The sequence below is a fragment of the Panthera uncia genome, assembly GCF_023721935.1.
Source record: "Panthera uncia isolate 11264 chromosome D3 unlocalized genomic scaffold, Puncia_PCG_1.0 HiC_scaffold_8, whole genome shotgun sequence".
Lineage (NCBI taxonomy): Eukaryota > Metazoa > Chordata > Mammalia > Carnivora > Felidae > Panthera > Panthera uncia.
In genome coordinates, this window is record NW_026057586.1 from 70,319,644 (window position 1) to 70,345,797 (window position 26,154).

The 26,154-nt window shown below is 53.8% G+C and overlaps 3 protein-coding genes across 3 annotated transcripts; 1 reads left to right on the forward strand and 2 right to left on the reverse strand.

The window, feature by feature from the left end:
* Positions 1 to 142: 142 nt before the first annotated feature.
* SELENOM (selenoprotein M) lies at positions 143 to 2,663 on the reverse strand. Its single transcript, XM_049619024.1, has 5 exons — positions 2,448 to 2,663; positions 1,220 to 1,255; positions 1,002 to 1,036; positions 570 to 648; positions 143 to 492 (listed from the first exon to the last, which is right to left on the reverse strand). The coding sequence occupies exons 1-5, from the start codon at positions 2,565 to 2,567 to the stop codon at positions 334 to 336; spliced, it is 429 nt and encodes a 142-aa protein (XP_049474981.1). The 5' UTR covers positions 2,568 to 2,663; the 3' UTR covers positions 143 to 333.
* A 7,879-nt stretch (positions 2,664 to 10,542) lies between these two features.
* INPP5J (inositol polyphosphate-5-phosphatase J) lies at positions 10,543 to 19,397 on the forward strand. Its single transcript, XM_049619025.1, has 13 exons — positions 10,543 to 10,666; positions 12,305 to 13,458; positions 13,805 to 13,921; positions 14,053 to 14,161; positions 14,371 to 14,487; positions 14,823 to 14,998; positions 15,411 to 15,522; positions 15,663 to 15,772; positions 15,911 to 16,094; positions 17,995 to 18,132; positions 18,295 to 18,372; positions 18,489 to 18,593; positions 18,792 to 19,397. The coding sequence occupies exons 1-13, from the start codon at positions 10,562 to 10,564 to the stop codon at positions 19,296 to 19,298; spliced, it is 3,012 nt and encodes a 1,003-aa protein (XP_049474982.1). The 5' UTR covers positions 10,543 to 10,561; the 3' UTR covers positions 19,299 to 19,397.
* Positions 19,308 to 25,503, reverse strand: PLA2G3 (phospholipase A2 group III). Its single transcript, XM_049619026.1, has 7 exons — positions 24,547 to 25,503; positions 23,400 to 23,532; positions 23,017 to 23,151; positions 22,446 to 22,753; positions 21,620 to 21,749; positions 21,394 to 21,510; positions 19,308 to 20,744 (listed from the first exon to the last, which is right to left on the reverse strand). The coding sequence occupies exons 1-7, from the start codon at positions 25,085 to 25,087 to the stop codon at positions 20,540 to 20,542; spliced, it is 1,569 nt and encodes a 522-aa protein (XP_049474983.1). The 5' UTR covers positions 25,088 to 25,503; the 3' UTR covers positions 19,308 to 20,539.
* Positions 25,504 to 26,154: the final 651 nt, after the last annotated feature.

The window sequence follows — 26,154 nt, forward strand, 5'->3', positions numbered from 1 at the left end:
GCCTGTCTTGGGGGTTGAATGGAGGGTAGCTTGGCAGGGTGTGCACACATCCCCACTCCAGCAGCCAAGTATTTGGGGATGCTGGCAGTCTTAGGGGGGCTCCTATTCCCCACCCTTCCGCAACAAAGGAGTCGAGTCTCAGTTAAGGCTGAAGAGGATTTAATTGAGCTGGGGAGGGAAGAAAGGGGGGTTAGCAAGAACCCCCAACTCCATCTCTGCCGGCTCTGGGACGGGGCGTCGGCCCTCAGCGAGGGAGGTGTTCCCGGGACACTGAGCGCTTCATTCTGTCCCCAGGGCTCAGGCGAGGGAGGGAGCGGGCCCGCATACCCGGACTTAAAGGTCAGCGCGGGCCGGAGCGCCTTGGTCGGGCCTGGCAGGCGCCCGCAGGTACTCTGGGGGAACAGGTTCGTCAGGCGCCGCCTTGCGGTAGAAGCCGAGCTCCTGCACAAGCTCATTAATCTCCTCGCGGGTCATTTCGCTGAGTGGGATTCGCTTGAAGTAGAAGAGGGAGGTCAGTGCACCTCGCCCCGCCCTTAGCCCCGCCCCCCGTCTGGCTTCCAAGGCCTCACCTCCAGTTCTTCGTAGCGGTGGCCCAGCAGGACGAGCTCTGGGTCTGCCCCTGGGAGATGTTTCATTACCATGTTGTGACTGGAGTTGTTAAGGTGGGTTGTGGTGACCTGAGGCAGGTGGGGTCTCCCACCGACGAAGAGAAAGTGAATAGCGCTGCCTCTTTAGCCCAGGTAGGGTAGGGATCCACATTTACATGTGAGGAAATTAGAGTTCAAAGAAGCAAAGGGCCCTCTTTTTCTGTGTCAGTGGCAACCATCACTAGTCAATTTCTCTTGCCTACCACCTAGAAATTCTCTGGCCAGTCACTATCAATCAATTCCACTTGTCAGATGAAAACCATTTGTCATCCCTATCTGTAAAGTTAAGTGGAAGGAGATTCTCCCAGATCCACCTCCCCATTCTCCCTCCCCCAGAACGGAAAAAAAGGATACTATAAAGGGATATCCTGGGTGACAAAGGCCTTCACCTGGGGAAGAACCAGAGCATCAGACCCCAACCACCTTCAAACACCAACAGAAAACTGAAGCCTGCTAAGGTCACACGCCCTTGACTCCCATCCCAGGGAACTTCCCCCACCCAATCTTTGGGATGTTACCCTCCCCTCAAGTTCAGTGGTGACAGAGCTGGAGACCCCTTCCTTCAAACTTACCTCCTTCAGGCGATTCAGCTGTCATCCCCCACAGGTCTGGAGGGAGACAAAAAGGGATAGGTCAGAAGTCCTTCATGTCTGCCCCAACCACACCCTCCAGACCATTTTACCCTCGTCCCAGAGTTGGGTGGGGCTATGGATTACCCCTGGAACAGCAGCTCCCAAGGTATGGAGATGGAGGTTCCTTATGGGCAAAAGGGGGAACTCTGTAAAGATGGGAAAACTGAGGCTTCTGAACATTAGGAGAGAGAAGAGCAAGGCCAGAGACCCAAAGGGCACTTACCAGCCTTGGGGCTGTTGCCTGCACACCTTACTGACTGTTGACTCACTCCCAATCAATGCCCAAAAGAAATGATTACTTCTTTCAGGCAGTAGAGACCGAGGCCTGGTCTTTGGCCCCTAAAGCCTCAGGGTGAAGGCAGACCAGAAGTAAACAGCTCAGAATTGCCCTGGGAGATCCCATTAGAGATACCTGCCATCTGGTCCCTGTCTAACCCCATGAAGAACTGCCCCTCCATTTGGTTGCTTCCCCAACATGGGAGGGTGGGTGCTCTCCCCCAGCACTCCCAGAGGGAGAGTGCCACCTCCCAGCAGGAGTCCAGACCCCAGGAACACCCATTCTAGTCTTCCCTCCTCCTCCCCCTCCTTTTGTCAGACAGTAAACTAAGGCCCGTAGAGGATCTGTGATGATTCAAGTCACACACAAAACAGGGGCTCTGGCGGGTAATTTCCCCACAGAGGAGGATGAGGGACTACTGCTGAGTTAAGTGTTGGTAATGCAGTTGGCTTTTGCGTGGTGGGGCAAGCGCCCAGAGTCTTCCTTCCCTCAGGCAAGGGAGAGACAACCGGAACTGGGTGGGGGAGGAATTCCAGTAAAAACTGGAATAATGGGAGGATGTAAAGTTGGGCTCCAGAGGGCAAGTTTAGAAGAGTCACAGGCCCGGAGTAGAGTTAGGGGACAGGGCCAGTGTGTCTGGGGACCCGCTGTCCGGCCGGATGGGAAACTGGGGAGGAGTTCGTATTTCCAGGCCGCAAGATCGCATGTCTGGGGGCTGCCACGGTGGGTGCTGGGACGTCCTGAGGCTGGGGAGAGGGGAGGGATGGTTCTGGCCCTGAGGGGAATTTGGGAGTCGGGAGGGTCGTCGGGTCAAAATGAGCGGTGATTCCAAGGCTAAAAGGCCACAGGGTTGTGGGTAGTGGTCCCTGAGCTAGGGACCAGCGCACTTACCTCTACCCGGGCTCGGGCCAGGCCGTGCAAGCGGTTCCAGTCGGGCCGGAAGGTGGTGACGGCAGCCGCAAGAGCCGCAAGAAGCAGCAGCAGGGGTGGTGGAGGAAGCGGGAGGTGCATCGGAACCGGGCCGAAGATGATCCGCAAGAAGGAGGCGAACCGCTGGGCCCCTGCGCCACGTCTGGGTCCACCGGCTGGCCCCGCCCCCACTAAAGGCCCCACCCAGCTAGGGACCACGCCCCTAGCTGTCTGTCTCCTCCCCAGGGGCCTCTAGCTCTCTCCCAGCGAGGTTCGGGGTCTTCTCTGGTCCGAAATCTCCTCTGGCCCTCAGGCCTCTAATTTTCCAGCCCCAAGAGTGTCCACGCTCCCTCTGCCTGCCGAGAGCGTAGAAGCTACGGCAGGATGAGGCCAGACAATGCTCCCTTACGCCGGCAGGGGGCGCGGGAGGGATGCAGACAAGGGAGTTTCTGGGCCAACCACTCGACTCGAAGATGGGGGAAACTGAGGCTTGAGGAATTCTTGTTGGTGTCTTTTATTGCTTTGGATGAAATTCTGATCTAGGTTTCAAGCCCCTGGAGTACACATGATGGCGAACTGTGCAATGTTACGTACTTTGTAGGGGCTGGGAGGATAAAAGTGTTAATACACATAAAGCTCTTTAGAACAGTACCGGGAACATTGTTAGCTTTCATTATTTCATTTCTTACCTCATAAAGGTCCTGTGCACTCTGTTTTGCAAGTTGAGAGACAGGCTTAGAAAAGTAGAGCGATGAGGTTGTGGATCTGGGATTTGAACCTGAAACATCCCTGTGCTCATCTCATCAAACCAAAGATGACTGGATAAGGACACCACCTCCCCTCTTTAAGCCTGAGGCAGACACAGCAAATTAATCACCGTGCTCTTTCTTGTTAAATCTAGACGGAATCAGAATCCTTCTCAACATCAAGCCAAAGCTGCATGATGACTTTCATAGACCCTTAGGCATTTCTGCCTTCCTGGGCCTTTTCGTCCATTAAAATAAATAAATAAATAGATAGATAAATAAATAAATAAATAAATAAATAAAATATACATTAAATATTGCATTTTACAACTGCTTTGATTTAAAAAAATGAATACAATCTTGACTGGATTAATTATATGTTTTTTTCTTTTAATTTTAAAAGAAATGAAAATTAAAACATATTCAGAACCTCTAAAAGTGTCATGGGCCCTAGACACTGAGCCTAATGGATGAAGTCAGGTTTCTTTGCTTATACCCTGCTATTTCACATTCATTGACTTGATTGTAAAGATATAATAATAATAGGATTAGAGTTGTTATTTAATACCCATTCTTTGTAAATACATTAGGGGCTGTAAATATAATTAGTTTTGTCCAGACTATTGACATGATAAGCTATGTCTAACACTCTATTTACTGCTGTGGAAATGTGAATTCATCCAAGTTTTCCAAGGGGCAATTTGACTCAACAAATCAAAACCCTAAAAGCATTTCTTCTACCCAGTCATTCCACTTGTCAGAATTTGGCCCAAAGTAATCATCAGAGAAGGGACCAATTGTTAGGTTATCAAAACATTGTTTACCCAGCTGTGGACTTCAGGGTCCATGCTCTGGCTCAAATTCTGGTGCCCAAGGCATGGGCAGTGGTGTCTGTGGGAGGAGCTGCTGAGTGTCGCTGGGCACTGGATTCCCTGTACCTTCTGGCTTTCGCGTTTTGAGGCATGGATTTATGGAACAAAAAGCAAAACTGGAGTTTCCCTGAGGACGAGAAAATTCCACCCATGGACTGCAGCAGCCCCTCCTGCCCAGAAGTTTCTAGACTACTGGCATGTCCTACAGATTTCAGGTGTGCCATACCCACCTCTACAGTTGTATAAGCCAGTTTTTTGCAATAAATCTCTTAATGTATTAAAAACAAACAAACAAACAAGCAAGGGAACCCAGCTGGTTTAGTCAGTAGAACATGCAACTCTTGATCTTTGGGTCATGAGTTCGAGCCCCACATTGGCTGTGGAGCCTACTTAAAAATAAAATTAAAATATTAAAAATATATATTATTTAAAAAAACACAAAACCACTGTTTATAATAGTGAAAAACTGGAGTCACAACCTAAGCATGTCACATCAAGGAATGAGTTAAATAAGTGATGCTACCTCCAAAGGATAGAAAATCATGCAGTTGTTTTAAATGATGCAGCATAGTGTTGAATGACATGGAGAATGTTCATAGTTATGGTATTAAAAAAATCAAGCTATAAAACAGTAATATCAGTTGGGAGTTGTGATGCTCTGGGCTGCAAGTCATCGAAACCCCAAGTTAAACTGACTTAAACAATAAATGAAATCTGTTGGCTCAAATAACAAAAAAATTTAATGGCAGGGAGGGCTTCAGGTGAGTTTTGATCCTGTTGATAAAGTCACCAAGACCTGATCTCTCTCCATTCTGCTTTCCATAGTGTCAGCTTGTCATTAGGCCAGTTACCTGCATGGTGTCAAGATGGCTGCCAACAGCACCACAGGCTTCTTTATTCATATCTAATTAAGGGAAGATGATATTTTTTGGTAAACTTCTCAGGAGAGAAAGCAAGCTTTCTTTCCCAATAGCCCTTAGCAAAAGTCTCCTTATATCTCACTAGTCCATACATGATCCAATCATATGGCTAGGGGAATGGAAATTGCTCATTGGCTTAACCAGTTGAGACCCATTCCAGAAGCCTATCAAGGATATGGGCTCCAATGGATGTTGTAGCATCAACAGAGTAGCCAACTAATTTTATAAAATACACATATAAAGATACATATGCCTAGACCAAATAACAGAATTTAGAAGGAAACACCCCAAGAAGTCAAAATGGTCATCTCTTGGTAGATGAAATTACAGGGTGAATTTTTTCTCCTTTATACTTTTTCCCATATTTTCCATAATAAATATGTATTAGCTAAATATAAACAGTAAACATTGTTTACAAAAATAATGGGACAGGGGTGCCTGGGTGGCTCAGTCGGTTGAGCATCCGACTTTGGCTCAGGTCACGATCTCGCGGTCCGTGAGTTCAAGCCCCGCGTCGGGCTCTGGGCTGATGGCCCGGAGCCTGGAGCCTGCTTCCGATTCTGTGTCTCCCTCTCTCTCTGCCCCTCCCCCGTTCATGCTTTGTCTCTCTCTGTCTCAAAAATAAATAAACGTTAAAAAAAAAATTTTTTTTTTTTTAAATAATGGGACAAATGCCATGGGTTCCCTCAACCTTACCCCATACCTCAGCAAGAGCCTCAGAGTGGCTGAAGCCAGTGGTCCCATGGAGCCTGTGGCTTTTCTGCTGACAGAGCCAAACCTCAGTGCCTCATGGGCCCACGTTGTTCACTGGACAGATGCCACCAAACCACTCTCATTGCATTAGCCTAGATGCTGTGGCCTAGAAGGGCCACAGCCTGGGCTGCTGAGGGTTGACTAGCCAGCCAGTAGAACCAGTGGTAGAGACACTGGCCATAACAGTACCGGGAACATTCTGGCATCAGTACCCATGGGAGGCCCAGGATCTCCCAGAACAGATCTCTGCTTGTAAACCATGCCCTTAAGTAGCATTTTGTAATCTAGGCTAGCAGCTTTCCTCAGATGGGTCTGGGTTTGGAGTTTTGTCTCTGATGGGGTCAGACTCAGGGTCTGGGGCAGCCCTTAGCCTAAGGCCAAGTTTAGAACTGAATCTGGGACTGGAGTCAGGGCAGGGCTCAGTCAATAACTGGGCTTGGGCCTCAATCAGTGACCAGGATCAAGGCTCAGTCTATGACTACACTCAGGGCTCAGCCTTTGACCACATTCCATGCACAGTCTGAATCCAGAGCTTAGTGTGCCACCAGAGTTGTGTGACCTGGGGTCAGAGCTCATTTTGAAGTCAGGATTCAATCAATGATTTGGCTCCATGCTCAGTCTGTGTCTGAGACCATAGCTCAATCTGCCACCAGGTTCAGGGGTTAGTTAATGACTAGACTCAGAGCTCAGTCTAGACCTGGAGTTGGGGCTCAGTCTTAAATCAAGGGTTAGTCTGGACTGGGGTTAGAATTCAGTCTGTGACGATGGCTCAGTCTTAAGCGAGGATCAAGGCTTAATCTGGGTCTAGAATCAAGGTCTCAAACTGGGATCAGCCTTAGGGGTTGGATCAGCCTTGGGCTCCAATTGGGTTCAAGTACATGTGTAGAGTCACGGTTCAATCTAAGACTTTGGTCAAGGTAAGGTATAGGCTTAGTCTTGGCATGGGATCAGGGCTCAGTTAACACCAAAATTAGGGTTCAAATTGGATCTGGGATCAGAGCCAGGGTTTAGTCTGGCTCTATGCACAGTTCTGAACTCCAGAAAAGCAATTTCTGGATACATGGGAGCCCGGGGCAGGTCAGCCTGCAGGAAACAACAGCCCCCAAGCAAGCTTATATTCTTGCAGTAAGCCTCCCCTTCCCTGCCGAAGCCGGTGTCCTAGAGCCTTCTAACCTACATGGCTCTGCTGCCCAAGATCCCCTCGCACCAGAATAAAAATAGCCACTCACTTCAGAGCAGCTGACAGCGGGTGCTGGGCTGTCTGGGAGGAGGGGGAGCTAAAGAGAGGGAGGAGGGATGCCTGAGCTCAGCTCCAGCTGTGTGACCTTGGGAAAGTCACTCCTTCTCCTTGAACCCATTGCCTGTGGGGCAGAATGGGAGGTGAGGATGACACCTGTGCTCTCGAGAGGGTGAGGATGAGGAGACAATGACATAACACGTGGCACTCAGTACCAGTAAGGAACCTTGGAGTGAAGGGAGGAGAAATGTTCCTCTGTGCCCTGTATACTTCCTTCTCAGTAAGACCTTCTTAATGCTTACCTCTTCCACCTTCCCATAATACCCTATGGCACACTGTACATCTCCAGAGATTTATCAGCTAGTGGCCACAGTGTGACTTCCCTTACTGTGGGTCTCAGTCAGGGTGGTCAGGGAGCAAAAGGAAGGAGGGCACACCCTTTTGTACCATTACCATCCTCAGGTGCCCTTGAGAGGTGGCTCAAGGAAAAGGAATAGGAAAGAGAAAGTCTGTCTTCCCTGCTTATGGTGGATTTACTCTGAGCCAAAGGACTATGAGGGCACATATCCAAATTTTGCACGCTTTCATAGCCCAGACCTTCCATACTTCATTCTTTTGCCCCTGCTCCTCCCTCTGCTTCCCAGAACACTTCTCCTTTTTCCAATTTGGCAATACTGACTCTCCTTCAATGAAGGAGTTCAACAGTCACTTCTAGGGGGGAGAATTATTCACTCCCTCCCCAGGAACCTTACTCTTTGACCCCTACTGGCTGTGTAATCCCTGGAGCTCAGTTTCTTCCTCTGTCGAATGGGGATCTTATTACCAACCTCACAGGGTTACTATGGAGAGCAAGTGAGATAATTTGTCAATCATCAGCTCCCTCCTTTCCTATTCCTGACCTAAACAGCCTGAAGTGTAGCACTAAGAGTTTCCAAGAGGGGGTTGGACAAGATGTACCCTCTGCCTTAGTACACCCCCCACCCCGACTCCCTAGAGTGAAAGGAGGGAGCCAGGAGGGGCCTTCGGAGACAGCCATCTCCAGGGGGGCGGTTCTCCCTGGCAGCTGCCCCCAGCCTGCCGCCCCGAGCCCCAGAGCCTGTTATCAACCTCCTGAGTCATCACACCAGGAGCTCAAATATAGCTCTCACCCTGCTCCCTTCTCACCCAGGGTCCGCCCCCCCCCCCCACCTCCTTCCCCTGGCAAAGCCACATCTGGGTCTCAGAGCCCCTTTCCCTTCCCCCCAGGAATGTAACTAACACTGGGCCACCAGTGATCAGTTTCAGATCAACCAAATGGGCAGGTTGGAGCAGATAATGATGGTGATATTGATGACGATGATAGCACTGGTGATGATAACTTCAGAGCACCTGCCCTTACTGAGAGCTTGCTTGTGCCGGGCTCCATGCTAAACACTTCATAAGTGTTATCTTGTATCTTCACAGCAATCTTAGGTGGTATCTATCATTTTTATCTCCCTTACACAAATCAGAAACCAGAGTGACCTCCCCAGGTAAGTCAGTGGCAGGGCCAGAAACAAAATCCCCTATGGGATCTGACTTCAGGGAGAGAAGATGATAGAAAATCCTGGGCTGTCCCGCAGTGTGCAGGAACGCTCTGCTTGCTCATTTGCATGATATTTGCCTGGCTTCCGAAGGACATTGATGCCCCTGTCCTACCCCTGGATGGCTGAGCCCTATGACAGATCCCAGTCCCTGCCCCCACCCCGCTTCCGGGATTACATCCGAGGCTAGTACTCATGGGGGCCTCAGCTTTCTTTTCTGTACAATAGGAGTCAGAGGACTGGGCAGGGTTAAGTTCAAATTGTCCTTCCCTCTTTAGTGGCTTGAGCACCACCACCATGTCCACTCTCACCTCTTCCTTCACCACCCCCTCCACCTTCACTTTCAGTTCTACCACCATCTCCTCCTCCATCAACATAACACCCCCCACTGTCTCCCTGCCCCTACCTCTCCTTCACCCATTACTATCACCCTCATCACCATCACCACCCTCCCTTCATTCTACTACCTCAACCATTGCCAACATCTATAACCCTTATCACCTCCACCACCTCCATTTATATGAACCACGCCACAGTCTCCATCATCCGTGTCAGTCCTCCACTTCCAACATCATAATTATGTACATCACTATCTCCACCACTACAGTCACCTCCCCGGTAACCATCACTTCCACCACCCTTCATCACCCCCAGATCCTTTCTACTCCAGGGCCCTAACGTGACCTGGGCCTTTGCTGCTGCAAATCCCAGCCTCACAGAGACGCTGGCCTGGAAACACAGACTAGACCCAGAGACTGTCAAGCAGAGGTGGGAAGCCCATCCAGGAGAAGGGGATGAGGCATCTGTCCACATGGCTTTCACACAGGGGCCACGTAGTCCCATGGGGATACAGAGGTGACTGTTGACCAACAGAGAGCTCTGGGTACAAAACGCTGCACCTTTTCTCCCTAAACTGGGTGAGATCACTCCCCTTGGAACAATCGAGCAATTCCAGAGGAATCAGGATTTCAGGGGCTGCTTAGCAGATAAAAGTAAGAGAGGGAAAGAGAGAGAAGCAGAGGGCCCACCGTCCTCCCTGGCCATCTCTGAGCCCTGTCATGCATTCACTCTTCTCACTCAGTGATTGAGTCAACTGCTCATTCAGCAAACACTTCCCCAGACCTCGTGCTGGGTCTTGGCCTTCTAAGTTTCCCAAGCCTATATTTGACCTGCCAGTCTGTTCCCCCACTGCTGGGCCTTTCTCCACCCTAGTTCCCTACCCCCAGATACCCCAATTGGTTCCTGCAGGTCTTGGGTCACAGAGAAAACTCCCTTTCCTCACTGAAACTCCCAAGACCTCCCCAGCTCACCAGGTGACCTTGAGCTAGTCCCTCACCCAAACCACACCCAGTGAGTGCCTAAGAAAAAAGATGAGAGGGGCTGGCCTGTGGAGGCAACCTGGGCTGGTGACAAAGTGTTTGCAGGATAGCAGGGGGTGGTGCTGAGGCTGAAATGGGAGGGGACTCCAGTGGCTGGAGCCTGAGTCTGGCTCTGGGATGGAAAGGATCAAGCCAGGCTGGGGCGGGCACCAAGGCCCGAAAATGGGGCAAAGGTGGGGGCCAAGGCAAGCCCTGGGCTGGCAGGGAGTCAAGAAGGTTACAGGATCATGGCAGGGATTCAGGTGCCTCTGCCATCCTGAAAAGGGTGCTGGCTCTGAGCTACCTGTCTCTACCTTATCCTCAGCTGTGTCAATATCCTACTCTTGAATAAGGGCCAACCAGGCCTACTGGCAGGAGGATGGGGCAGACAGACAGCCCCCTCCATGCTGCCAGTTGGGAACCAGGCCAGGCCAATGGGCACACTCTCCACCCTGCCCCATGGCCATTGCAGCCTCAGCAGTCAGCCTGAAGGGTTCCCAGAAGGTAGGCCACCTCTAGGCTGGGAAGTGGGTGCCTGTGTCTTTAAATTCTCAGCAGGTTGAAACGGCTGATGACATCACTGGTTCCCGGGAGCGGAGGAGCTAGAGCTAGAGCCCGAGGGAGCCCGGGCTGCTAGGGGCTGCAGACATGGAGGGCCAGAGCAGCAGTGGCAGCAAGAGGCCAGGGACCCGGGCTGGCCTGCGCCCCCTGCCCATGCCCCATGGGGTTTCTCAAACTGAGGCACCTTCCAAGGTAAGACCCCTAAAACCTAGCCCTCCCATGCCTGATCCTTGGTCCCACACACCCCCACACACCGCAGGCACCCTGGTGCCCCTGGCTGAGGGGCTGGCACTCTCCTTTGCCCACCAAGCAGGGGCTAGGCAAACAGGACACTTTGGGGGCTGAGAGGGCAGTGATGGGACACCCAGAGAGAGATGGAGTTAGCCATAGCTAGGAGCCCCCAGGAGAGCCCTAGACTGGGTGTCAGGGAATCCAGCTGTGCTCCAGCTTTGCTGTGTGACCTTGGGCAAGTTGCTTGTTCTCTCTGAAGCAATGCAAAATGAGGAGGTTTGTCTTTGTCCCTGAAGACTAAAACGGTGACATCTGGGATGTCTAAGTTGTTAGTGCTGGAGGCGGTGTGGTAGTTGGGGGGACACTTGGAGCCAAGGAGGATGCCCAAAATGCAGCCTCAAAGAGCTAAGTTTGGGGAGGAAGGTGGAGGCAGAGTTTCAGGTTCTCTGAACCGAGAAGGACACTGGACACAGACAAAGCTGCATGTCTGGAGGCAGGAATGGGGCCACCTCAGGGCGAGTGTAAACCTTCTGCTCTCCCTGGCAAAGGACATTTTATTCCGTCTTCTGGAGACAGGGGCATCAGAAACAGAGGACAGATGGGAAGGGGGAGAAGGTCCCAGCAGGGCCTCATGTCCCCCCACTCCACCTGCCAGACAAAAAGAGGGTACATGCTTGCCTGTCCTCAAAGGTAGGGGAGATGGGGAGAAGGTACAATTTGGGCACAGAGAAGTGCAATGCCAGGATCAACAGAATCCTGGACTTTGAATATTAGAATCACACTTGATGAGAATGGATGATTCCATGGGCTCAAATGAAATCCTAGCAAATGTTGGGGTCATAAATGCAGAGACTATGAGACCAAGACTTCTCAGGAACAAGGTGTGGCCAGAGACCCTTCACCAAATTCCTTCATTTTACAGACAAAAACTGAGGTCTTGGGCAGAGAGGTGCTTGCCTAAGGTCACACAGAGCTGGGCTTGGAATCGACATGGCCAGTCTTAGTCCTGGGGTCTTGCTCCTACGTGGAACTATGGGTACTGATGAGGAGGACAAACAGGAGCACGACCGAGGAGTTTGGGATGCTTGGCAGCGATGAACCTGAGGGTTCCTGGGTGCTGTGAAGGGAAGGAGGGGTATTTAATAAGCTAGACCCGAAGTGTCCAGAGAGTACAGATCTGGGGTGTCAGGTCAGTACCCCTTAGCCAGGGGAGCAGCAGGAAATGCAAGGAGCGTTGCCAAGGGAAGATGGCTTCAGCCATCCAACGCTCCAGCATGACCAGGGAGTTGGTGTCAGCCAGGAAGGCAAGGAGATAACCCTTAGGTTCAGGCTCATACCTTGCCTCCTTTGAGTTGGGGGTCTTAGTTTCCCCATCTAGGAGAGGTGTCAGACTTGAGGGAGGGGATAAGTTTCTGCATCCTGTTTCCTCCCAAACTGAAGGTGATTCACAACAAAATGGATTGAGGTGAGAAATTAGGAAGAACTTCCTTGCAAAGATGTGTGTTTCTTAGCTAGATGGAGTCTACCGGGGTCTCTATGGAAGTTGGGGCCCAAGCCCCTGGTTGGGCTACCCTAAGTCTTTGACTTGTCTTCTGCAAGGTGGACTCAAGTTTTCAGCTCCCAGCGAAGGAGAATGCAGCCCCAGTACCCTCCGAACCAAGATTGGCTCTAGCACCTGTGGGGCCACGAGCAGCTAATCCACCTTCCACAGAGGGGCCAAGGCTGGCTCTGGTGTCTCCCCGACCCATCCTGGCTCAACTGTCTACCCCTAGCAGGCAGAAAACAGCTCCTGCCCGCCACAGTTCCAACCTGGCTCCAACGTCTGTGGGCCAGTTAGTCATGTCTGCCCCAGCTGGGCCGAAGCCTCCTCCAGTGACCTCAGGCTCAGTCCTGCCTCCAACATCCCTGGGGCAGCTGGTAATGTCTGCTTCAGCAGGGCCAAGGCCTCCCACAGCCACTCTGGGGCCCAGGCTGGCTCCAACATCCAGGGACCAGAAGCAGGTGCCACCTGCCTCCGTGGGACCCAAGCCAGCACTCGCTGCTTCGGGCCTGAGCCTGGTCCTGGCATCTGAGGAGCAGACACCACAGCCCCCCTCCAACTCTTCCCCAGTTTTGTCATCTTCTCAGGAACAGGCCCTGGCTCCAGCATCTGTGATACCAACCCCAGCCTCTGTGGGATGGACACCCGCTAAACAGAGGGATGCCCCAGCCCCTAAACCTCTCCCCTCTTCCGAAGGGCATCTCCAGCCTTCAGCTCAGACATCTGGTCCTACGGGCTCCACATCCTTGATCCAAACACCCCCAGACCCCCGAATCTCCCCCTCATTCAGAGCCCGTCCTGAGGCCCCCCGCAGCAGCCCTGAGGATCCTGTCCTGTCCCGGCCACCCCAGACCCTGCCTCTGGATGTGAGCCAGAGCCCTCCAGAGCCTACTACCCGTTCCCCAGGACTTCTGTCCCCCACCTTCCGGCCAGGGGCCTCCTCGGCACAGACTGTGCCCCCACCTCTGCCCAAGCCACCCAGGTCTCCCAGTCGTTCCCCCAGCCGCTCTCCCAACCGCTCCCCTTGCGTCCCCCCAGCCCCTGAGATGGCCCTCCCCAGGCCTAGCACGCAGGGAGCAGGACCTAGTGGACACCTGAGCCCCAGTATTCAGCCCCAAGAAACTCCAGCTCCGGTCACCACCTCCCCTTCTACATCCACCTCATCATCCTCTTGGTCAGCTCAGCCTACCTGCAAGAGCGACCCTGGCTTCTGGTGAGGGGGCCCTCTCCCGAGGAGGGTTGGTGGGGCTTGAGCTCCAAAAGTAGCCATTCTTCTAGGGTGGCTTACCCTACACTGCCCCAGTTTATTTCCCTGAGGAAGACTCCTTGCGGGTGCTGTGCCTACTGTGGGATCTTTAGAAGACAGCATCTCCTGCTAAGGGACTTGCCCACCCCTGCCTCCCTCCGGGAGAATCTAATAGGAGGGATATTGGGCCCACAGTCCTTCTGAGAGCTTACACCGACACCTGCCTCCGTTTATTTCCCCAGAAAGAGCCCTGTGGGAGGGAGGTTGAAGATGAGGGAGTGGTGCCCAGTGATAACCCCTCCTACACCCCCAGGATCACTGTGGTCACGTGGAACGTGGGCACCGCCATGCCCCCTGACGACGTCACATCCCTCCTCCACCTGGGCAGCGGTGGCGATGACAGTGAAGGGTCGGACATGATTGCCATTGGGTGAGGGGGCAGGGCATGTGGACCCCGCTCCTGAACCCCTTATGCCTCCCAGAGCTTTGCCCATGGGAGGGGCTTCTAGGGCACTCCCAGACCCATAGCGACCTCATCTCCCACCCTGACCCCACCACCAGGTTGCAGGAAGTGAACTCCATGATCAACAAGCGGCTCAAGGACGCACTCTTCACAGACCAGTGGAGTGAGCTCTTCATGGACGCGCTGGCACCCTTCAACTTCGTGCTGGTAATGTTTCCCTCAGCCCCTGGAAGGGTGGAGACCCCTGGACTTCTGGCCCTAGCTCTGCCTGGACTCACCGTGGGGCCTGCTGGGCCTCTGTTGCCAGGTCTGTGAAATAGGAGGATGGAGGAGCAGATCTGAAAGACTTGGGGAAAGGGCACAGTGGGGCGGGAGAGTTGTGTGGGGTCCCTCAGCCACGTTGCCTCTCACTGCAGGTGAGTACTGTGCGGATGCAGGGCGTCATCCTGCTGCTGTTCGCCAAGTACTACCACTTGCCCTTCCTGAGAGACGTGCAGACTGATTGCACACGCACTGGCCTGGGAGGCTATTGGGTGAGCATGGGAACAGCCCTGGAGGGGACAAGGCCCCAAGGGGTCTATAGATTAGTTCCCTGGTCCCCCAAGCATAGGCAAGGTCCCCTCTCCTTTGTCCTCTTCTTACCCTGAGGTTTACTTCTCCCCAACCCCGCCCAACACCCCACACCATTTTCTAGACCCAGCCCTCTTTCTGTCCCTGACCCGTCCCAGTGTTCCGATCCTTTCCTAGAACCCACCTCTCTCTAAGCCTTTTCTAAGGGCTGGCTGGCCTCGCCCCTCTCTTGCCCAGCTCAGTGCCTCTTCTATTTGCCTAGGCCCCGCCCTTGACTCACTCCACCCTGTCTCCCAAGGGCAACAAGGGTGGAGTGAGCGTGCGACTGGCGGCCTTCGGGCACATGCTCTGCTTCCTGAACTGCCACTTGCCAGCGCACATGGACAAGGCAGAGCAGCGCAAGGACAACTTCCAAACCATCCTTAGCCTCCAGCAGTTCCAGGGGCCCGGGGCACATGGCATCCTGGATCACGAGTATGGGCGCTGGCGGGGCTGGTGAAGGAAGGGTGGGTCTCAGAAGACAGAGTACAAATACTTGGCCACAGGAACCTGAGGGCCAGCCTGGGTGGACCTTGTGGGGGAGAGGCAGAGCCTATGGGGGTGGGTGACCACCTAAACTACATCTAGGAACACGAATGCTGGTAAGTTTGATGGTGGGGCAGAGCCTGCTGGGTGGAGCTTTGCTGAGGGGTGGGGCCTTGCTGAAGGCCCCAGAACCTAACTTTGTTCTAGATCCACATCCCCCTGCTGCTCCTTGGCAGGGTAGATCTGCTGCCACCCACTCCACCCACTGCATCATCACTAGGGGCATCCAGTGCTGTCGTTGGATGGGGGTAGAGAAGGATCTTTCACCCCATGGACCCTCCTGACCCCCACCCCTGAACAGCCTCGTGTTCTGGTTTGGGGACCTCAACTTCCGCATTGAGAGCTATGACCTGCACTTTGTCAAGTTTGCCATTGACAGTGATCAGCTCCACCAGCTCTGGGAGAAGGACCAGGTATAGAATCCCAGCCCACACCCTAAACACCAAGCACACAGAGCATGACTGGACACACTTTTGTATCCTCAGCTCTCGCCCTTGCCTTCACCTGCCCTGTCCAAGCTGTTGTCCAATTCTGCCCTTTTGGACCTTCACAGCTCAACATGGCCAAGAACACCTGGCCCATCCTGAAGGGCTTCCAGGAGGGGCCCCTCAACTTTGCACCCACCTTCAAGTTTGATGTGGGTACTAACAAATATGATACCAGGTGAGCTCAGCACTGGGACGAGGTGGACACGTGGGCTGAAGTCGTCTGGATAGGGAAGAAAGCGGGGCAAGAAGTAAGGCTGGGGGCTGTGCCTCAAACCCTATCCCCTGAAATTTGGGTCACCCCTGCTCACTGCAGTGCCAAGAAGCGGAAGCCAGCCTGGACAGACCGTATCCTGTGGAAGGTCAAGGCTCCAAGTGTGGGTCCCAGCCCTTCAGGACGGGAAAGCCACCGGCTCAAGGTGACCCAGTACAGCTACCGTAGCCACATGGAATACACAGTCAGCGATCACAAGCCCGTGGCTGCTCAGTTCATCCTGCAGGTGAGTCCTGGCTTCATGTTCCCCTCATGACATCCCCAGGTCCAGCTCAGCATCCCTTCATGGGGACATCCCCATGGCCCACCAGTAATCCCTTGCACCTGCCTTCAGCAGCATCCATTCATCATAGCAGAGTGGGAGTGGGTTATGATCTCCATTTTCAGATGAGGAAACTGAGGCTCAGAGACACAGCATCATACCAGGGTCACACAGCTGATAAACAGAAGAATTAGGATTTGAACCCAAGCTAGCCTAATTTCAGAGTCTATGCCTTTTCCACTAATCCCTAACTCTGTTCTGAGAAAGGATTAGGGCAATTTATGCTAAAATTCACTTTATATATTCATATAATAAGACCAGCAAAATGAAAATGTTTATTCAGACTCCATATAGTTTTCATTCATATTTATTCATTATTTGTTTATCATTTTACTATGTGCCAGGTGCTAGGAGTGAGGTAGTAATGGGGAGGAGGAGTAGAGACATGAAAAATACAAAGCTAAATTCTAGTTGCTATAATTTAACATTGTGTTTAGGGTTGAGGTCTCTGGTTTGCAAAGTAAAAAGGAGAAATGCTAGAATGTCAGAATGGGACCTGAGAGACCATGTAGTCCAACACTCTGTTTTTCTGTGGGGGAAACTGAGGCCTTCCAGTGGGGTAGGCATGTACCCCAAGCTGCACATACTCTCAGCAGCAGAGGAGGGTAGATCCCGCCTGTCCAGTCCTGAAACCCAACTCTGGGCTCTCCGATTCCCTTGATCTGATAAGAGGGAGCCCTGCAGACCAGAGAATGTTTTCCCTGGTAACTTTGTCATGTGGTCAGTCAGTGGGCCGTTGGCCAGTATCCTCAGCTGGGAAGCAAATCTGCCCACATCTGGCCTCCCATAATCTTTGGTAAAAGACTTGGGTGTCAAGTTTAACCTTCAGTCAGGAGCCTCACCTTCAGAACCACTCCTTCTGGGTGACTTTTGAGTGCCACTCCTTTTGGGTACCCTGACCTCCCCTCCTCATCAAGGACTCTGACCCTTGCAGAATGTTACCTGTCGAGCACCTAATACATGCTGGTCCCTGTGGCTTTGTCATCCCTTTGAATGCCTTAGTAGGCCCTGAGATATCTAAATTCTCCTCCTAGTTTTACTGGTGAGGAAAATGAGGCTCAGAGAACTTAAGTCTCTCATCCAAAGCAACACAATCAGAATGGGGCTTAGTGGGAGTTTTGACCTGCAAGGCCCTGGAGAGCGTTTCTAAGAGGCCACCCCAGGCAAACCTTCTGTTAGGAACCTAGGGACAGGGAGAAGATGTGCTGGTTTCTTCTGGAACAGCCTGGCTCAAAAACTGAGGAGTGAGGGAAACCTGAAACCACATAAACAGGGGAGCAGACAAAAGCTGGAGGCTGACACACCATCTGAGTCCTGAGGGACAGAAAAAGAGCAATGACAGAAACAGGGCTACACTATTCACTTCAAAGCTGTATTCTTACTCCCTTACGAGGCTATGGGCATAAAGAGCCCTGGGCTGGAGGGTAGAAAGCCCAGCATTTATCCTAGACCTATTTTTTTTTTTAAGTTTATTTATTTTGAGAGGCAGGGAGAAGGGGCAGAGAGAGAGAATAAGAGACCGAGAATCCCAAACAGATTCCACATTGTCAGCACAGAGCCCGCTGCAGGGCTTGAACCATGAACCATGAGATCATGACCTAAGCCGAAATCAAGAGGCAGATGCTTAACCAACTGAGCCACCCAGGCGTCCCTATCCTAGACCTGTTTTGCCTCAGTTTCCCAGTCTGTAAGGTGGTTTCAAAGGCCCTTTATCTCAGCCTATTTTTGCTGACTCAGGCCCAAGGGCCCTAGGTACATGGGATACTCGAGGGTCTCCCCTGATGTTCCCCCTGCCCCTGGGCAGTTTGCCTACAGGGACGACGTGCCGCTAGTGCGGCTGGAGGTGGCAGATGAGTGGGTGCGGCCAGAGCAGGCTGTGGTGAGGTACCGCATAGAAACAGTGTTCGCCCGCAGCTCTTGGGACTGGATCGGCTTGTACCGGGTGAGAAGGGCAGGGATGGTCAGTGACTCAGGGAAGGGAGGGCCTGGAAGAGCAGCTGGGTACCCAGGGGGAATTACTGGTTTCTCCAGAGTTTGTTGCTACACTGGGGGGGCCACTGGAGTAAGGTGATAGGAGTCATAACCCTGATTCCTCTCGCCCCAGGTGGGTTTCCGCCACTGTAAGGACTACGTGGCTTATGTCTGGGCCAAACATGAGGATGTGGATGGGAACATCTACCAGGTACTTAAGGGGAGGGGAAGAGTGGGAGGAAGTCCCTGTGGCCCTTGGGCTCAGGACTTGGCTTGGGCAGTCTTTGAGGCTGACCCCAACCTGGGCCTATGCCCTGGGCCCATCAGGTGACCTTCAGTGAGGAGTCACTTCCCAAGGGCCATGGAGATTTCATACTGGGCTATTATAGCCACACCCACAGCATCCTCATCGGTGTCACTGAGCCCTTCCAGGTGAGTAGGTCAGACTGCAGGATCAGGGGTGCTAAAAGCCCCTGTTCAAATGTCACAGCCTCCACATTCTGCTCCATGATCTCCTACAAGCAGCCTAACCTTCCTGGGTCTGCCAATGGGCAGGGTTGGAGTGGTTCCAAGACGCCTTGAATGGCTGGTTGGGGAGTGAGACAAACCAGTAACCAACCTTCCTCCCAGATCTCGCTGCCTACCTCGGAGTTGGCCAGCAGCAGCACAGATAGCTCAAGTGCCAGCTCAGAGGACGAGGATGACAGTACCCTGGAGCTGCTTGCACCCAAGTCCCGCAGCCCCAGCCCTGGCAAGTCCAAGAGACACCGTAGCCGCAGCCCGGGCCTGGCCCGCTTCCCCGGCCTTGCCCTGCGGCCTTCATCCCGTGAACGCCGCGGTGCCAGCCGCAGCCCCTCACCCCAGAGCCGCCGCCTGCCTCGGATGGCCCCTGACAGGGGCAATGATGGTAGCAGCCGGGGCAGTAGTGAGGAGGGGCCCTCTGGGCTGCTTGGTCCCTGGGCCTTCCCACCACCTGTGCCTCGAAGCCTGGGCTTGCTGCCTGCCTTGCGCCTGGAGACTGTTGACCCTGGTGGTGGTGGTTCCTGGGGACCTAATCGGGAAGCCCCGGCCCCTCATAGCCTGTCTCCCAGTCCCCAGGGCCGGCAGGGGCTGGAGGAAGGGGGCCTGGGGCCCTGAGGATGGATGGGCAGATGGGCCCAGGCAGTCCCCACTGTGTCCCAATCTTCTGCAAACCCACCTGTGTCCCTCTTGCTGCTGCTCCAGCTTTATCCGCACCTGCCACTGTCTTGGCCAGGGGTGGCCATCTGGGGTCCCCCAAACTGAGTTCCGGCACCTCAACTGTGACAATCAGCAAAGCCCTATTGGCCCCCATCTGGGATGGGGGGGGGGCAATCCTGGAGGTCATCAATTAGAAATTAAATTCTCCAGCATCACTCCTGACTCCTTCCTAACTTGTTAGCAGTCGGGGTCGGGGTAGTCAGAGGATCAGACTAAAGAGGAAGACGATGACAGATCTGACAATTACCAGGCACAAGCTGTATATATACATTACACATGCCATCTCTTTTACTCTGCACCACAACCCTGAGTTGTGGTATTGAGTTCAGTGCAATTCTTAGACCCCTTTCACAGATGGGCAAACTGAGGCCTCCAGGAGGTGAACCTCTCCAAATCAGACACCTAACCACAGTTTGGCTCTATGTTACAGGGAGGGAACATTTACAAGGTGCTAAGCACTGTCCATGTATTGGTTTACTTAATCCTCAACAATCCTATGAGGTAGGTCCTGATTACACCCTGCTTTTTCAGAGGAGGAAACTAAGGCTCAGAGTCAGGGAGGCCCCTTGCTCAAGGACACAGAGATTTGGGCCAGGGCTGGGCCAGGAAGGGCATGGCAGCTGTTAAGAGAAGGGATCCCCCAGGGAGAAGAGTTAGGAAGCCCTCTCTAGCCACCCTCCTCTTTCCTGGATTCAGACACAGGCACTTCTGTGATATCCCATCCTCTGACCTACTGCCTCAGGCCTCAGCAGATAGGTGCTGGGGTTCCTCTGAGCAGGGTCTTGAGACACGTATTAATTTTGCGACCTGAAGATACATGTACCTCTTACTAGTACCTCCTGAGGCTGCTGTAGTAGGTTACCCTTTCCCCATTCCCCAGAATGAGCCTCTTGAACACCACATCCAAGCACAGAGGGGTTGTATCACCAGCTCAAGATTGCTCAGCACAGCAGGAGACGTGGTCCAGCATTTCAGCCTTGCTCCCTCTTCCCCCCATCCAGCCTCCTGGCTGTCCACAAGGGCCTGTGCTATGCTTCAATCTAACACATGGAGAGTAGGCCAAGACCCCCAGGGACTAGCAGAGCCAGGAGCAAGGTCCAGTTTGGTGCCCAGGAGAGCTGGAACTGAGGTCAGTGGTTCTAGGATTTCTGCTGTCTGTCAGGTCTCCAGGCTGCCTGGGTCAGCTGCAGACACCGGTCATAGAATGACATGGGGGCTCTTGGGTGATTTGAAGGCCATACCTGCCCCTCATCTGTGTTCACACCCCAGAGCTGGAGTCGCCTCTGCTGAAGTCGCTGCAAGTGCCGAGCTGACACCTTGATGGCCCTAGGGTCTCTGAAACAGCTGTGAACGGAGAAAAGTGGGGCAGGTGGTCATGGCTGCCAAGGATCCCACCCTGCTCTGCAGACAGGGGGACCGAGGCCTAGAGAGGAGCAGGGCTGGCGCCAGGGAAGGGTGGGTTACATCTAGAAGGGGGCAGAATAAACCTGGGCTAGCACCCAGAGGCCCCAGTTCTGCTGCTAGCTGGCTGCAGAAACCCGGGCCAATCTGGACCTCGGTTTCCTCACCTGTGAAAAGGGAAGGGTAACAAGCAGCTTTCTCTGGGAATCAGAATTGAAATGAGATTTTAGGTTAAAAGCAAGAGTTAAGCAAGTAAGCCTTTTACTGTGTGCCAGGCAGGCCTTGGGCTATATGTGTCACACACGCCATTTCCTTGGCTTCTACATCCATTTTACAAATAAGAAAATGGAGACAAGGAGAGGTGACTCAACTTGCAACATCACACAGGAAGTGAAAGAATCAACATCAACCCATATGAACCAACTGCAGAGCTGAACCTGGAGCACCAGGGAGTAGGGTATGATGAAAATGGAGCTCAGAGGTGCCCTAACCCCTTTCTCCATCCCCTTAGTCCTGGCACACATCCCCATCCCCACAGGTAACCCACCCCTTGGGAAAATGTCCCCTCCCTCCTGGCCTTGCCGTGACTTACCCTGTGCCCTCAGCACAGTCCAGTGGAGGGGTCAGCTTGAAACAGGTTGTGCCTAGCAGCTCCCAAAGTACGCTGGTGCCTGCAGGTGGGCTGTGGAGCCTCAGGAAGCGTGCCAGGCTGAGGGCAGAGGCAGGATTAAGCTAGGGTAGTGCCTGGCCACCCAGCAGCCCCCTCTTAGTGACTGGAAGCAGGTTGCCCACCCCCGAAGGGTCCAAGCAAGCCTCACCGGCGTGTGCAGTTGCAGTGGAAGAGGGGCTCATGAGCACTATTGAGCAGCTGGAACTTTGTTTCCTGAGGCCCGATCTGCTGCTCACATTGATCCAAGTGGCGGAAGCTGCGGCAGGCTCGGCGGACATCTGGGTTGGGGGAGCATGGTGATGAGGGTAGCCCAGTCCCCAGCAAAGCCCTCCAATGCCCACTGCCATTTAGGAGGAACATAGGCACATGCGCTCAAACACAGTGTCCTCGTGTCTCATGCCCTTCGTGCCCTCAGAGTGCCACACACATCACACACACATATCACACACACACACACACACACACACACACACATACACACATGGCAGTGCCACCATAGGGGAAGCCCAGAAGAAGCCTATGGGCTTCCATAGGGGAAGCCCAGGGTGATCAGGAAAGGCTTTTTGGAGGCAGAGACTGCTAAACCGAGGCTAGGAGAAAAATTCAGGAGAGTGCTCCAGGCAGAAGGAACAGCATGAGCAAAGGCCCAGAGGTGGGAGAGAGCAACCAAATGAGGTTTGTGAGTTTCAGCTGGGAAGTAGAGTCTGCAGGACCAGCACCTGAAGGCCCCTGGGTGTTCGAACATCATCATCTGAAGTAAGAGGAGCCAGGTGGGGGCTCAGTGAGGAGTGATATGGTCAAGTTTAAGGCTTATGAAAACCCCTCTGGCTGCAGCATGATTTTATGGGAGAGGTTGGGAGACCCCCAGGAGGAGTTTGGAACAGGAAGGGAAACAACACAGGGTCCTCGACCTTGTACAGAGGCAGGGACACCTTCCCACATCAGGAACCCCCAAAGTTAGGTTTGGAACTCACCCTGAGGTTTTAGGCCACTCCATGGCCCCTGGAGGCCTGGATGGGTGACCTCCAGCCAGGCTGTGGGGGTCATATCAGGCTGGGTGGAGGCCACAGGGGTCCGGAGGGCTGTGGTGTTGGTTTTGCTGGGGTGCTTAGACCCTTTCCATTGCGGTGGTCGCTTCTGAGGACGCTGCTTCTGTTGTGGCTTGCTAGGGGCTGGGTTCTGAAGGCTGGGAGGCTGGGGGGTGGCTGGGGAGCTCCAGGAGGCATTATAGAGGGTCCTGGGCTGGAGGTGGGCAAGAGGTATGGAGCCATACCTTCTGCACCTGGAAGGTGACAATTGGTAACTCATAATACCCCTCCCAGAAGCCCTAGGTTCCTCTCCATGGAGACCAAGTTTCTGCCAGTCCCATCCCTTGTCCCACTGGGTTGTATTGGGCACCCAGGGAAGGTCTGCATCCTGGCCCTGTCCTGAGGAGAAGACAGGGAGGATGAGGCATCATTCCTTGGAGGACAGACATACAGGCAGGTATCCCTCCCTGGGCTCCCTCTCTGGCTGGGAAGGAGATTGAAGGGGGCAGCTACATACCCTCCCCACCAGTACCACGCCACACACGCCTCCTGCTCCTCCAGCACGAAGCAGGGGACCTCCAGCACATTGAAGAAGGCCACACCCACGATGTCCGAGATGGAGTCCTGCTGGTTCTTCAGGCATTGCTGGAACCTGCCCCAGAGCTGGTACTCAGGTCCCTGGACCACAGAGAGCCACCTGGCTCCTCCTCCAGCCCACCCAGTCACTACCATCCAGGTGGTTTGGGATCCAAGAGTCTCTTCTTCTCCTAGGGTCAGCTTTCCCACCTGCATGGTAGGGTGTCTGACTAGCTGATTCTTTAGGATTCTTTGGAATCCCAGTCTCTGCACCCAGGAACTACTCCACCCGTAAGTCCCCAACCCTCTCTGCCCACTGCCAACCTGGCATCACAGTCACAGTGGGAGATGGTGTGGAATCGGTAGTTTCTGATACCATAGCTGTACTGGAAGGGCGAGATGTTCTGTGGGCATCGGTCATGTTCCCGGCAGCAGAGATCAGGGCCTTGGAAGATCCCTGCAGGAAGCAGGGGCAGGGGCACCAGCTCAGCAGGGTCCTGGGCACCACACACTGGCTATGCCCATCCAGTGCAAGAAGCAGGGACCTTATTCTCACCCCAGCCCTGACACAGATGCCCTGGGCGGCCTCAGACCACTGTCTGTGGGACACTCAGTTTCAAAGCTTGAAGAGAGCACCCACGCACAGCCTCTACTGGGCAGCTCCAAGTGCCGGGCAGCCCACCCAGGAGCCCTTGTCCAGGAAAGGGACTTACTCAGGGACTAAAGTCTGCCTCCAGAGCTCCCAAGCTCACACCGCAAATAAAACTCAGAAGTTATGAATGTGTGTGGAATGGAATGGCAAACAGGCAGGGTGCAACCTTTCTCATTGGCACGATGAAGCATTGTCAGGATGCCAGTCTGCTCCAACTCAGGTGCCAAAGCCTGCCCCCAGCCTGCCATGCATGCACAAAGACAGCTGTACTGACAGTGCAAAAAAGTCATCCATGTTTGTTTGTCAGTAAAAAGCAATAGTGCCTTTTACTGAGCATTTCCCAAGTGCCTGGCACTTCCCACACCCAAGCTCACAGCAGCCCTGTGAGGGAAATGTCACTTTCATGGTTCAGGTGAGAAAACCAAGGTTCAGAGAGGGGAAGTGACCTGTTCAGCTTGAATTTGCTAACCCAGGCCTTTGGGTCTCAGTGTCCATTCCACTGGGCACCTTGTCCTCATAAAGCCTCCTCTTAGGTGATGGTGTTTTGGCTTGGCCAACCTGGGACCCATCCCAGTCCACCCCCTCCCTGGGATGGTGATTAATGAGGACTCCAAGGTTTGACTAGGACGTTTCCCATCTATGACCTAATTCAAGCAACCCATGATGAGACTTATGGTCACCCCATTTTACAGATGAGGACATTGAAGTTTACAGTGGTTAAGTCATTCTCCCAAGGACACACAGTCTGGAAGAATGGGGGCCAGGGCAAAAGCCTACACTTCCCTCCCCTACCCCCTGGTCCACATCCCCATCACTCACCCAACTCTGTGGAGTTTCCGGCAGAATCCCCGACTCCACACCACAGCGTGCCAGGCATAGTCCAGCCTCTCTTCAACCGCTGGTGTCCTATGCTGCTGGGTGCTCCTCTGTGTCCTTCTGCTAGCTCTTCCCTGACCCCTGCTGCTCGCTTCTCCCTAGCCCCTGCTGGACCCTCTTCAGTCCCTCGGCAGGCTCCCCACTGACTCTGAAGTGTGGCCAGGGCTCTCTGCAGCTCAGGTCCAGGGGTGTGGATGAAGGTGCCCCGGGTGATCTCACCAGCACAGAGAGCACTAAAGGCTGCAGTGAGCTCTGGCTCGTCTTGCTGGCTACAAGATTGCAGCCTCCCGTGCTCATCCCAGTGGGTGTGGACCAGGGCCAGTCCCTGGGCATTCTTGCCCAGAAAGCTCAGGGTCCCCAAGGGGCTGCCGGGGATGGGCCTGGCCAAGTGGCAGGAGGTGCTGTCCCAGAGGAGGGCAGAGGAGCTCCCCACAGCCACTCCCAGGAAGCTCAGCATCCCTAACAGCACTACCAGAATCCCCATTCTGTCCTGGCCCAGCCCAGTCAGACAAAGCCCCCACAACACCTACCCCTGGCAGCCCACGAGGCAGCAGCTTTAAGCAGCTGAGCGGAAGCGGTGCCCTGCAGACCCTGCGGCAGGGCCAATGAATGGAGCTTTGGGAGGAGTAGGAAGGAGGCTGGAGTGTGGGGTGATCTCTGGCTTGTAACTGAATCCACCGGCTGGGCAGGCCGCTGATTGGCCAAGGAGTGTACTTGCCAAGGCCCACGCCCCCATTCACCATGCCTTTCTCATCCAGTCACCTGCTGCCAGCCCCGCCTGGATGGGGACTGTGGGAGCCAAAGCCTTGGGCCCTGGGGCAGGGGGCCAGGAGGGGATCCCTTTATTCCTAGGGAGGGAAGAGGGTTCAGGGGCTCAGAGGAAGCTCTCAGAACTCATCCTTAGACCGCCACCCCAGTAGTGGCTGCCACACCCACCTCCATGAAGTTGGCAGAGGGCCATGGCCTCTACCAGAGTTGGGTGAAAGAGGTGAGGGCAGGGCTTGGGCCCTGTAGCCACCCCCACCCTGGGAGCTCCTGAGGTTTCTGGTAAAGGGAGCATCCATCTCCTGGCCACCTGGAGTGTGCCCTCCCACCATCACCCAGTGTTGGTTCTAAGAAAGCCTCTTGGCATAATCAAGGAACAGCACCCCAGGGCTCTCTATTTCCTGGGACTCAAAGGCAGAGGCCTGGCCAAGCAGCAACCCTCTTGATCTGATGGTGGAAACATAGCCAGAGCAGAACTTGAGAGCAACATGGGGCGGAGCTATGCTCCAGACTTAAAGGGACTACGGCCCCCAGAGGAGTAGAGGGCTGGGCAGGGGTCTCAGTCTGCAACCATCTCCATCCTTGGACTGTAGCCACCAGTGGGACACAGTAGCATCATGTGCTCCCCAAGAGGAGTGGCCTCTCCGCTAGGGAGAGTTTACAGCCAGCACGTGTTCCTGTGTCCCAAAGCTAACGTATCATTCGCCTTCCAATCATCCAGGGAAGTTGGGGTGCTTACACCCATAATGCAGATGAAGAAACTGAGGGTCGTTGAGGGTGAGAAAA